Source organism: Conger conger, chromosome 7, assembly GCF_963514075.1.
Source record: "Conger conger chromosome 7, fConCon1.1, whole genome shotgun sequence".
Lineage (NCBI taxonomy): Eukaryota > Metazoa > Chordata > Actinopteri > Anguilliformes > Congridae > Conger > Conger conger.
In genome coordinates this window covers 49,212,374-49,226,424 of record NC_083766.1, presented here as the reverse complement: position 1 = coordinate 49,226,424, position 14,051 = coordinate 49,212,374, and the positions used below count along the sequence as shown (strand labels likewise).

Here is a 14,051-nt window from a genome sequence, read left to right as displayed (position 1 = left end):
TGTCAATCACACCGTGCTGAGGCATTCCCTGGCACATAAACACAGGGAGGACTGCAGCTCAGGCATTTATACTACTCACTTATCCATCACAACCGGCACCTTCCACCAGTACACACTGCACATTCTACAGCAGGTAAGCTGGGATCAATGGGAGCAGATGCACAGGCCCCACTGGTGGATGCTAACCTGATGGTGCTTCAGTCGCTAGCAGGTGCTCCTACAGCATTCAGTTGTAGGCCAAAGCCAACCGGGTGTCACTTTGGGCTCCTGCCAGTCAGCTCATGACACTGCCCAGATTAAAACTTTACAATATCCTTCCTATAGGTTGCCCCTCATGCTGACTGTAACAAGGCAACAGTCTTTCAGAAGCAAGCCCTAATATTTTACCATGATCGCAGAATTGCCAAAAAAACATTTTTTATATGGAATGTATTTCAGAATACATTCAAACCACATAATTTCATTACAGAAACAAGTGGCTCATGTAATACACAGGTGTTAAACTTTGGTGTGTTCTCAGCACCAGTGGTTAATTGATTGTCTATAGAATACACACAGGGAATTTATTGTGGCACCCCTGATGTAATATAATGCACATCATTAGAGGAAGCCAGCCAAGTTTCTGCCCCAGGGCAGTGATACCATAATCTGATAAGATCATATTACCCTTCAATGCAATGTCAAGTTGTTGAAACAAAGGGGGCTTAATTTGTTTGGGGATTTGTCATTTCTTTAAAAACGTGAGGTCATGGTATGAAATATCATATTGGTGTGTCAGCCAACTTTCTGAAGGAAATATTGAAATTGTATAGATTAATACATCATCCAGTACTATACGATGTTCCTTTGAGCTGCAATATACCATAATTTACACACCACTGGAAGGATTGATGGCCTTTTCTGCCAAATGCAATTTGCCCTTTTCAAGAATGACTTGAAAAGCTAATTACTTGAGGCAAGCTAATCACTAATTAAATCATTTTCCAAAATGCCACTAATGTATATAGCAAACATAATCATTCTTTAAAAACGTGTCAAATTAAGGTCATAATATTAATCATGAGCAGCACGTTATAAATTATGCTCCAGCAATTGCAACTGCAAACTTGTTTTTGCACGGTCAAATGTGAACGGTGGAAAATATAAATATGTAATTTGTACCAATCAAGGGAAAGAGCCATTTTGAACTACTGTCAGTTACAGTTTTGCTACCACTGCCAGGAATAATGGCATAAATACTACCAGACTCTTCCAGAAGTTCAATTCCATCTGCCAAGGTGTTGATGACGTTCAAATATGTTGGCAGTAGAATAATTTTTTTAATGGCTAGGGAATCTGACCTCATTGTAAGTTGCCAGGGGGAACCAGCAGGATATGAAGGCAATATTCACTAATTAATCTTGGAAAATATGATGTTGTTGTAATCACCCAGAGGCAAATACAATTCATCCCTGACCTCAGTTGGTGAATTTATACAAAACACCACAATGATTGCAAGCCCAAAATATTAAAATAAGTGCATGCTCCTTGACCCTTTAAGGTGTAAGACCACAAATACGGGATTAGAATGTTCTGAACTGAACATTCTAATGCTGATGTCATAATCACTCCTGCTAATAGAAAGCAATGGAGTTCTGGAACACCGACTTGGAATTTAGAAAAAGAACATTCCAAAAAAGCCTACTCTTAAAAAGGGTTAAATAAAAACCCCACTTAAACACACAGTACTCATTTGCCTTCCAAGTTCAAAAAAGAAATATGGGAAACCTGATTACAACAGAAGCATTAAAGAAGACAGGAAGGAACAGTGCTCTGAGTCCCTAAATAAAGCACATTCTTGATTGTGTTTAATTAAACCATTAAGTGCAGTGCACCCTTTTCACTCAGTGTGGCCCAGCTGTTACCCAGACTTACAGAGTTCCTCAAACGCTCCACACACACTTCAGCCACACCCACACACACACACACACACACACACACACACACACACACACACACACACTCAGCATTCTTATCTGCGCCCATCAACCAATCACATCGCCCAGCAATTCTCAGTAGTATCACTCAGTTAAAACGGTGGTGAGGGTTGTTTTGAAAAGTAACAAAAATCTAATTTGGGCAACCTGGACCAAAATGGGTGGCGGGGGTATATGAGGTGGGTCACAGAATGAGTCTGGAGTCCACTAGGCTATTCTAGTATTTGTATTTCATGGGTCCCTGAAAGGCAATACATTTCTAATTTGGGTCCTCATACTAAACATGTTTTGATACAATATGCACGAGGTAAGAAAAATAATGAACATTGTTTGCATCGTCGTACATCACAGCAATCTCATGCAAATCATCTTCCGCTTGCGAATTTGCAACACTTCTCTCACAAGCCCACTTCCTTCCAAAGGAGCAGTCCAACACTCGAAAAATCACAAAATCGCTTCTGCAGCAGGTCGGGTTCAACAGGGTCAAATCCAAATATAGCTCATCACACACATCTGGGCGGAAGTGACAGCAACTGATGAAATGTATATTTCTCTTCCAGTAAGAAGACGGTCTCTAGAGGTCGGTTTTTTTAAATGTATTTTTTCAATTATCTAAAATTCTACTCAAAATCTCCCTTTCTTTCTTTGTGTGTGCTTTTTTTAATGTAATCATTTTTTTTTTTTTTTTCTAAAACTGGCCAAAATTCTCTGAAATCTTACACTGTGCCTGATTCTCCTCTCGGCCTCGACAAACAAACAAATTTCACAAAAGCGCTGAGTGTGCATTTTCTCTCAGCAGGACAGCACGCAGGCGTGCAGCAGGCCCAGCCAGCAGCACAGAGACACCCACGGGCTGAACAGAGACTCTTTAGGAAAGAGTTGGGGAAGAGCGTTCATATTTACAGGGGAAGCAGCACAGAGACACCCACGGGTTCAACAGCGACTCTTTAGGAGAGGGAGCTGGGGCAAAGCGGTCTTATTTACAGGGGAAGCAACACAGAGACACCCACGGGCTGAACAGACTCTTTAGGAGAGTCGGGGCGGATCGGTCTTATTTACGGGGGAAGCAGCACAGAGACACCCACGGGCTGAACAGAGACTCTTTAGGAGAGAGAGCCGGGGCGGTCTTATTTACGGGGGAACTCTGTCGCCTGTATTGGCCCTGGTGTGACACTGCAGCGCTGCACCTAAATCACTGTCTCTGCACACAAAGCGCTGGCAGCGGCAGCTGCAGGAGCCCTGTGTTCAGATGCCCCATCCAGACATCTCTCCCCCCGGGTTCAGACCACCATCGCCGACCACCGAGAGACCCTCCCCCCCCCCGTTTCACACGCATTTCACGTCCTGTCGTTCACGAGAGACGAGGCGCAGGGAGGGGAGGAGGCATCGCCAGCAGATGTGCTCCCCGTCGTGCGCGAACGAGGCGCCTACGTCAGCTGGGCCGCGGGAACGCACGCACGAGCCGCGTCCGTTACATAAGACCTTCGCCGAGGGGCGGCGGAGTGACGCAGGAGCACGCGCGCTGACCCTCGCGCCTCTCCCCGCTACGAGAGAAACGGAGAAGCTTCCGGAAGCGGCATCCTTCAGCGGAGCCAGGCAGTCCTTCAACCGCAGGCTGGTAACCCCTCGCCGCCACCGCTCGGGGAAAAAAAAAAGTTTTTCTGGCTGCCGGCGGAAACCCACCTCCGATTTTAAACCCTCCTCGCTCGCAGCTCCTTGGGAAAGGTCACCTCCGTCAGCACAAAGGCTGCTATTCTGGCGAAGCGGGGTCCGATGTGCGAGGAAGGATGCTGAAAGTGCTGAGGCTGCGGGGTTCTGCAGCGCTGGCCCATAACAGGAAGCCGGCCATTGTCCGGCCGCACAAATACGGCCAGCTCGCCCGGGCCCGCCGCGGCCATGTGACCGCATGTGACCAGGCTGGGGAAGCGCGTGCCCTGCCAGGGATTTAGGAGAACGGGAAGGAAGCGGAATTTGTGAGTTTGTGGATTCCTTTGGAGCGCGTTTCAAGGTTTTTCCACTTGGAAGATGCATTTAGATGGTAACCAGCACCTTTGGGACAAATCTCAATCCCCCTCTCCACAAACACACAAAGCCACACATGCAGCCACACACACAGGCACAGCCACACATGCAGCCACACACACACACACACACACACACACAGGCACAGCCACGCATACAGAAGGCACAGCCACACACACAGGCACAGCCACGCACGCAGCCACACACACAGGCACTGCCACACACGCAGGCACAGCCACACACGCAGGCACAGCCACACACGCAGTCACACACACAGGCACAGCCACACACGCAGCCACAGACACAGGCACAGCCACACACGCAGTCACACACACAGGCACAGCCACACACGCAGCCACAGACACAGGCACAGCCACACACGCAGCCACACACGCAGCCAGACACACAGGCACAGCCACACACACATGCAACCACAGCCACACACATGCAACCACAGCCACACACAACTAAAATGTTAAAAAGCAGCAGATTATGGAGTAAGTCTCGGTGAGTCAGCTCTGTGAGGCAACTCTGTGTGAAGCGTGGTTGCAAAAATGCAGAACAACCTGTCCCCTCAGGAGACCGCGTGGCGCAGTCCGTTTGGCTGCCAACTGAACCGATTCACCAATCAACTCGGCCGGGGGTTCGATTTCCTGCCACGGCGCTGTCTGCACCATGACCCCATCTCTAACCCTCCCAGCTTTCCAATCTGTACAAAGCGGAAAAATACACGGAATGCACACTGTCCACTCTCGTATCCCCCAAGACAACATGACAAAACTCCCAACAAACCAACCAGACTATAACTAAAGAAACGTGTCCTTTTTAAAAGACACCCAAACCAAAATGGCGGAAAGGTTTCCGGTTTTCACCCTGCAAGGTGTCTGTCACAGTGTACACCAATAAAAGTGAGCAGGGCTGTACAGCGGCGACCAAAGCCCAAAAGACGCAGAAAGAGTTAGCCTAGGTCCACATAGTTTTCAGGTTAGCTTTCACAATGACATACAGTGAGCACCACATTTCATTTTTGTGCTATTTTGGTTCTGTACTCCAGCACGGTGAGTTTGAAAGGATACAATGAGCCTGAAATGAAGACTGTCAGCTTTAATTTGAGAGTATTTTCATCCGTATCGAGTGAGCCACTTAGAAACTATAATAGCCTTTGTCAGGGGGGTTTTCTCCGGTCATCCACAACAGTTTTCCTCATTCTACCAGGTGTTTTGACATAAATGAGTTCAGCAGTTGTTTTTTCTTGTTAATAATGAACCAAACTGTTGACATGCCACTGTTCAGCCACATGCCCAGGGTTTCTTCAATGTTCCTGATTGATTGATTTTCATTCCTGAGCCTTATGACGGCCATCTTAATTTGCATCAGCACTGCTGTCACCCTCATGTTGTCACAAAGTCTAGAATCAAGACTAGAGACCAGCAGCTCTCTTCTGCATTCATTAATGACACATATGAATACACGTGCCTTAAGAAACACATCTGTGAAGCAAATACAAATACTTTAAGATGGGGGTACCATGTACAAAAGGTGATGTCATCGGTTTATCGGCTGTGGATGAAAATACCAAATTAAAGCTGAGTCTGCATTTCAATCCCACTGTCATTGTATCCTGAACCAAAATAACACTGTCCAAAGAATTATGGTGCTCACCGTAGGCCTAAAGAAACATTCATAAGCACCGGTTTTTGTTTTCATTCATAAATCTTCCTTATTGGTTCACCAGTTATATTGACCTAACTTTACCTAGCAACAGCAAACTGGCCTGTGAGGTCATTTAATAAGAGCATTGTGTGATAACGGCAGGTGAGGTTTTCTAGTGCTCGGCGCGCTTAGCAGCACACATTGGAGTCAGATATCCCTGCAAATACACGCCTATTATTAGCCGTAGCACAATATTGCTGCAGGACAGCAAAACGTCATGCGCTCCAGAGGTCGATTACAACCATAAAACTGGAAAATATGGAACAAATCGGTAAGAAAAGCATTACTTCCCTCGCGTCAGGGTTGGCTAATGAAGGAAATTATATGATATTATCTGGCTAATGCAATTTTAATTGCAAAAGACAGCAGAATCAATGAAAAAGATCAATTTCAGTCTAAAGGAAGAGACATTTTGAAGCTCGCTTGATAACTGGCTCGTTCAGTAACTGGAGCATAGTTCCCCTTTTCTTCCCTTTCATTGCCTTTTGGGAAGTGTAGCATAAAGGCAATTAGCCACTTTATCTGCTGGTTCATATTGCCCTTGGCAGCACTTTGGACTACGTATTTACCTGCCTGTGTGTAGCCTACACATGAGGCTCCCGGCAAAGGTATTCAATTACACTTCTATTTCAAACAGGAAGGCTAAAATACCCACCGACGCATTAGGTCAAGACGTCAGGTCAATTGTGCTCAATGGCCTAACGCGATGCGGCAAAATCACCTTTCCTCCACAATGCATCATGAGCACAGGGAGCGTTTGGTTTCTCTCACTATTCACGAGCCGGGTCCTTCATGACAGGGAGAACCTAAATTTCTCTAGCCTGGAGCGAAACCAGCAGATTTTTTGCAGCGCAAGCCTGGCAGTTCCTCCGACATGCTTCACACATTATGTCACATTGCTTTGTTTTGTTTTTTTGCCGTGGTTCCATTCATAATGTACCCGGCAGAGTTGAAGAACCTGGATTTTTTCCTGTCTATTACTGAAGCAAAAGTGAACACTTGAGAGATTTTGAAAACTCACATTTTGAAATGGCTGCACTGCCAAGTAAGTAGCACTGAGAATTAGGGAAGGTGCCCATATCCACTTCCTCATCACCATGTTCATGTTCAGAGTCATAAAATATACATGCCGATCTGGTGATGCATCATTAGAGTCCTGATAAAACACAGGTCCTGAAACAGTGTGGGTGTAGACTTTAGTTTCAACTGAACAGCAACACACTGGATCCTACTCATCAAGGTCTTTTGTACAGACTCCAATGGTTGAGACACTTATCGAATCAGATGAGTAACTGTTTGGCTTGAACAAACACCTGCACCCACAGCAGCCCTTTCAGGATAAGATGGAGGACCCCGTTCGATAAAGGATTCTCACTTAGGTATTGGAGCCTCTGTTGTCACAGGTAGCGTTAGTACTTCCTGTTCCTGGTATAGGGCAACATAGGGCCACTCCAGCCCATATCAAGTTGCCCCATCCACAGGCCACTGCCTGTGTGGGATGAGCTCAGCAGGAAACAAATGGGGAAAAGAGGTGAGGAGCCCTCAGACTCACAGTAGCGCTGCGGTCAGAGCTCTACGAAAACATTTTCTCCAAGTTAAACAATTTAGGACCACGCTAATGCATCCTAAATAATAGATGCACTCCAAAATTATTTTCGCTAGTACAACAGAAGCAAGTGCACATCCTAAGTATTTAGTGCACGTGCTCTGTAAAAAAAGAACGCAAAGTAAGGAAATAATACCCGCACGCTGCCATTAATGCTCCCCGGTGATATTTATTACAGGGGGCTGGACAGACAACGCTTCGACCCGCTCGGTCGTCTAGAGGAAAGTGGATTCTTTTTCCAGTCGGCATACGTAATGTTTTCAGGAGCGTATGCTGCTGAAATGGAAGCAGCGTCGAACGCTGGCCGCGTCGCGTGTTCACAGGCTCCTCTCTCACAGGGAGAGGCTGCTGAGAGGCTGCGGGGCCCGACATCACGACCGCCTCTGTGACAAACCTTTTCACGCAGAGGACCGCGTCGTGATCCCACCGCGGGAGCGGCGCGCGTGTGAGGCGCTGTCAGGAAGGACACGGGGACGTAGCAGCACGCGGTGGAGTCTCAGTGACATTTCAGGGGGTTTAACTGCAGCACCCAACCACAGGATTAACTGACCTACAGAGATGAAGCGGTTATAGCTGAAGCTCTAGGTTGGCTCTGACTTTATGTAGTCGAACGCAAATCCGATATAGTGTGTAACCTTGAATTTTGGGACTGAATTGGTCTTAAATTTGGGTTGTTCAGCACAAGCAAATGAACAGCTAATCGAGATCTGAAATTAAGCAAACAGTAGATCAAAAGAGAATGTGCAGTGAAAGCATAATGTAGAAATTAAAGCGTATACACCCCCTGAGTACATTTATTTGTCATTAAATACAGGAGCTTAAGTATTATACAAACTGAAACAGATAGCTCAGGCAAGCCTGTCAATAGGCTACAACTGCTGCCAGTTTTACTTTGATTCAATGACAAGGACCAAACATCCACAGTACACGCAGTCCCACTGACACTCTACCCCTTTGGGGATTTATCAGGCAGGGTGACCTTGCGATGCTAAGGACATCCTCAACAGAAACAAATTCGTCTTCTTGCATGTTTAGGCAATCTTATCGTAAGCACAGTGCACTTCAGCTCAATTTACACATTTCATTTTTAGAACAACTCCCAAAAAATACCATCAAAAGCTTGATCAAGAGCTATCAAAATACCATGTGATGCACTGTTTTACAGTTTTAAATACTTGCAGTCCACCGAAAGGGGGATTTGATTAAAGGTAGCCCCCCTCTCCCACCCCCTTGCAGATCAAAATTATAGAGCAAGTGAAATGTGAATGTATGAAATGCACAATAACTGCTTTTTGCCCTTCTGCCTCAGAACAATGCCTGTGTGCAATTAAGAACCCGTCAAAAGATTCAGACTCGCAGATATATTGCACACTGTAATTCACAAGACAAGGGCCATTACAGTGTCCTACTCTTACACTCTGAAGGGGCCATGGAACGAACCCAAAGCACTTCAAACAGAGCCAATAACAGCATTTATTTACAACAGAGTAAGGTACAACTGTGACTCTATTCCCCCCACCCCCCCAACATACATACTGCACTAAATTAAGTGCAACTTCTGACCAGACTCTCTCTCCTGAAAGCCAGGCCAAAAAACCCTTTTCTGACATACACGGATTTGTTAAGTATTCAAAAGCTGACATTGATATGATTTACATAAAAAGAATAGAAAGAGAAAAGCAATAAGTTTCATGGCGGAAATTATGGCATTGTCCTGAAAGAAATATTCACTAATTATCTTTGTAGTTTATTGCTCAACCCTATGATGTTTATTACCAATACACTACAGTTGCTACATGATGACACTGGTTGAAATGACCAAGATTTGGTGAATGAATTGTAAATATGCAAGGAAAATGCTAGCAAATGATGGTTCAACACCAAGTCTTCAGACTCCTTCTTCAACTGTAAAAATGGAGCAGGACAACATTGAGCCTAAATACTGAACTGAGAAAAAAAAAATCTATTTTGGCAGTTTGCCTTAACATAGGAACAATGGGGGGAATATACAATTATATGTTTTGGGAAGCTGTAGAATTATGACGTATTATTCAAAACACTGGTTGTTAAATTATTACTTAACACATAAATGAAATTTGATTCTATTATTCACAGTAAGGCCTAACATGTCATTCATAATACATGCAACTGCATTGAAAAAAAAAAAAAAAAAAAAAAAAAGACTAAATGCAATATAATTCCAGAACAATACCTGACAGATTTTAATATTAATACTAATATACATAAAAAATATATGAAGTCATTCACTCAATTGATTTTCCTTTGATTCAGATCACATAGGCATGCACAACCAGCCATGAGGTGCAAGTGCAACTTCTATTTAAACAGCTTTTCATTAAAAACCAGAACAGGATCTTTCCCAACTTGCTCAATTTCCATGAAACATTCAACACCGCATTGTGTTTTTCTAGACGTATTGCGTATGGAGACCTGCTGAATCGTGTTTCTGAATAGGTTGTGGAACTGCTCGTCTCTGGCAAACCTTCAAATAAAACGAGCAGGTTTGTGACCGTTACAAGCTGCAACGCTTATTCATGCATCCTTGACTAGTCAGCACCTAACCCACAGGATGACAGGAGGTGAGGAGTCATTTCTACACATTAGGGGTAACTTTGTAACTATCCGCATCAAATACATTAATACAATTCACCGAGGGAGGGTCAAACCTGAAAATAGAATATTGGTATTCAGCATACATATATCCATGAATTTCAAAATGCCAACAGTCGACAGAAGCAAGCTTTAATTCGAGGTAACAACGCTGCAGAAACATTATATATCCGTCTGTTCTACCGCTAGCTGACAAAAGCAAACCTTATTTAAGTTCATTCACTAGTATGCCCTTATAATACGCGCAAATAAAGCAATTTCACCGATTCGTTTTCATTGGTTTCACATAACAACAATCTGGGTTTCATCAATTCTTTTGAAGGAGATGCCACGTCCTGTTTATCTCCTAAATTGCCATGCTGAATTGTCTTCTTAAATTACTTATAGATCGTAAGTTATTCAAAAGATAAAAATCGCAAGCTTGCACAACGTGTGTGTTTAAGTTCCTCTTCTGGACATTTTAGAAGACAGCTGTCATCACGTCGTCGACAAGCCAATTTCCCACGAAAAAGGGGCTAGCGAGCAAGTTCCATGTAGCCTAATTTATAGCTCATAAATTCTAATCTACCTACCCACAGTTTTAATCTCACACATGTGTCACCATCGCTCGATTCTAAAACTGACCTACATTTCAACATGAAAACATACTAGAACGGATCTACCAAAATTCCTTTAAGTGCTGTCAAAAGTAGCTAAATTAGCTAAGCTATCGAATGGCAGTCTTAAACTAAGGCGTGTCTTTCTCGGCACCTGCCGCTGACACATTCTCAATCTCACAACTAGGTGTGTATGGAAAACGACGACATTTTAACGTCACTCAATTTCAATACTCCACGGTGTCATTTGGGTTCGCGATCTGCGTGGGAAACACTTTACCGCGCTAGGTAGTAATAATAATAATAAACAGTGGTTAAAATAGTAGCCTGGTTGTAACAGCCAGATAACTTAGCTACCTAACATTAGTTGACGTTAATGTGCTAACATTACCTGGCGAAATTGACAGTCTCCTTGCTAACCTGCGCTAGATTATGACAGATAGCCACCACTTTTCTATGAGAAAACAAGCAAAAACACATGGAGGCTGCGTGGTGTTCTTAAAAAAAACTGAAATAAAAAGCACAGTTCTATTAACGTCAGTCGGCACGTATCTCCAGCGCTAACTACAAATTCAGTATGACAGAAGATTTCACATAGCTGGCTAACGTTAGCTAAGCTCCCGTAACCCGGCCTCGGGTCGGACAACAGTGCGGAAACCGCTTTAGGTAGCTAGCTAGCTATGTTAGTTAGCTAGCTAGATGGTGTCAATCACTAGAATCGCAGAAGCTACCTAGACTACATCGTTGCAAACATTCCCCGAAGCGAACGATAAACATAGCTAGTCCACAGAGTAAGCAAAGTGAAACAATGTCAAACACTCAACCGGCTTTCGTAAAGCTTAAATACAAGCGTCAGCTAACGTCGACTAGCAAGCTAGTTAGCCAAGATAGCTACCTATTAGGCGGTGGTTAGCTATATGGTAGCTAGCGATAGTTAGCCAACTAACCGGACGAATGATTTTCTGTTTATTTCGTGCAGCCTGCTACTTCGCTTCTCTTATGAGGGAGGGTTTCAGGCTGTGAATTTTCAGATATTACACCATTCGTACCTGCAGGTGCTCCTGGAAGCGGATAGGCAGGATCTGAGCCATGGCGGTTCCTCTCAGCTCTCACTCCTCCTGGATCTCCTATTGCTAACTACGGCTTCTTCACTCAGGTCCGACCCGGACAGCCACAGAACGGCTTGTTAAGGGTCCAAAGGAGAAGATGGGAACACTCTTTTAGAAATGCGATGTCGTTAGGCTAACTATTATGTTTGCCCGTTGATGTTTACTTGTGCTTTTCCCCTGAATGACAATCAGTGGCCGCAGTACTGAACTCTTGAAACCTGCAATGGCGGCGGAAACAGCTCAGGAGAGAAACAATCCGGAAATGGCTCTGGACCTCAGGGTGGCGGAAGGATACAATTAGATAGAATTAGATTGTGACATACACCGTGATAATTTGTACATGCCTGTCATATTTGTGGATAGATAAATTGCATACAACAAAAAACAACGGACAATGCTACAATAGGCTAATACTGAAATGTGTTTGAATAATTGACAGAACTAATAGAATTTCATAAGAACTATTTCTTTGCGATTCGCCCTTTCATTTTTGCCACATCATTCGTCCTCGTGAATTGACGTCAATTCCGGAATTTCAACCGGTTGTTCCTCAGTAGACTAAACGGGTGTTGTTGCTAAGGTTGCGATGCCCTAGTAGTGTTTTATAGTAAAAACAAGAATTGATTATTTGTGCTTGAAGATGTAAAAATGTACTGTTAGGTTCACGATTAGAATTGTATCATTAGCTGTTTGACCTGGGATGCTTACATCGTGACTTCGCCTGTAAAAATCGCAGCTAATTTTATTATACTTAAAGCTGCATAATACTCGTTATTCTGCAAACAACCAGCGGACGATGTACTGTTATACTGTATATCTAGCTAATTTATCTGAAGTGAATCGGGCTAAAAGGGAACCACTGCAGAAAGTAGGCTACTGGACCTGCCAGGGAAACGGTGACGTGAAGATGCCAAGCGCAAACTACACCTGTCCCCTTCTGAACCGAATCAATTGCGTCACACCTACGCTGAACTTGTAGCCACAGAACGGCTGCATTCTATGACGCACGGACAAATATTAGGACTTTTAAAAATGTTTTTTATGGTTATAGCTAACAATAAATATACTTTGTAGGATTGTAGGAAACTCGAGGTTATGCGGTGAATTTCAACATTGTCCTGAGCCACAACCAAGCTCAATGAAAGGTTTTACCCCTCCTTGAGCACTTTTAAACTAGGATGAGTAAACTATGCACTTTATTAAAGGGTAGTTCTTAGAATTATCCATTGCAACCAAACTTAGCAAAGCGAAGGTGGCTGCAGTACAGGTATAGCAATCGTCGCCAAAGAAGATAGTCAGCACCTGGTGATCTGTCTGTCACAATGTGCTGTCTGTCGCATTAATGTAAACATGAGACAAACCAGGTGATTCCTCCGAGGCACTCTCACAGAATGGAAATGAAACGTATTTTATCAGTCACACAAGGATAGACACAAAAATAATCCACAAAAGAGAATGTAGGCCTACTACTCACAGCAGGTTATGTTTAGGTAACACTTTCCATTCAAATGAGGAGAAACGACTGTGTGTAATGCCTGATTGCTAACAGGCTGAGCTTTTAGATCTGTGTGGCTCTTGACATGTCTGAGATGAAACGATCTTATAACAACAACAAAAAATCTAATCATAGTGGGTCTTCAACCTGCTTTGGTTCAAATCTGGGTGAATGTGACTAGCTGTCTGATTGGAAGCTGAACACTTGCGCAAGTGTTTTGAAACAGGAAGTTGTGTGAATGGATGTGGAATACCAAGAAGTTTGCATGGCGGTTAAACAATTGCAAAATTCTGTCTTTATTGTATTTAAATTTTCAATCGATTCAATGTAGTATTTTACTAATTGAAAAGCTCAGCTATTAATTCAGCTGTAGTACCAGTTATGTATTCCTGACCTCTTGATGCGAATATAAATGTGACTTGCTGTGAATGTTCGAATCAATGTTTGAATCATAAGGTGTTTTGAGCAGAATCCGCAGTGAAATGCTGTCAGAAGCCATATGTGATGACTCAACATTATTACATCCTGTGCATTTCCAGGCCGTCTGAATCACATTTTTTTCATATTCAGCAGTCTACCCAGCGTATTCTTTATGGGCGAGAGGTGTGCAGTAAGATAAAGGGATAGTTTGCCCTTTATCGTAAAACCTTGAGCAATTCTCCACTGCTGTTCAAGTTATGAATACGCTCTCATTTCAGGCAATCTCTCTGCTTTATTGCATGGTACTTAGTTACAGAAGGTGAAATCGGAAAGCCTATTGCATATTCTGCATTATATATACCCTCAGTGAGAACTTTATTAGGTATCTATTAACAACATCACTAACAACAAGTTTTTGCCCTCAGAACTCCTGCTCACTGAACTACTGCTGTTCTGACATTTGTTCTGAACAACAGCTGAATC

The 14,051-nt window shown here is 43.6% G+C and overlaps 1 protein-coding gene across 4 annotated transcripts in view; it reads right to left on the bottom strand.

Moving 5' to 3' along the window:
• cltca (clathrin, heavy chain a (Hc)) overlaps positions 1 to 11,913 on the bottom strand; it is a 48,401-nt gene extending 36,488 nt beyond the window's left edge. For 3 of the 4 annotated variants that reach the window (XM_061250276.1, XM_061250277.1, XM_061250274.1), the window contains exon 1: positions 11,594 to 11,912. In XM_061250276.1, coding sequence (XP_061106260.1) covers positions 11,594 to 11,635 — 42 coding nt within the window. In that variant the 5' untranslated portion in view covers positions 11,636 to 11,912. Of the gene's footprint in view, positions 1 to 11,593 lie in introns of all 4 variants that reach the window. The other variant, XM_061250273.1, reaches the window with a different exon arrangement.
• Between the last annotated feature and the right edge of the window lie 2,138 nt (positions 11,914 to 14,051).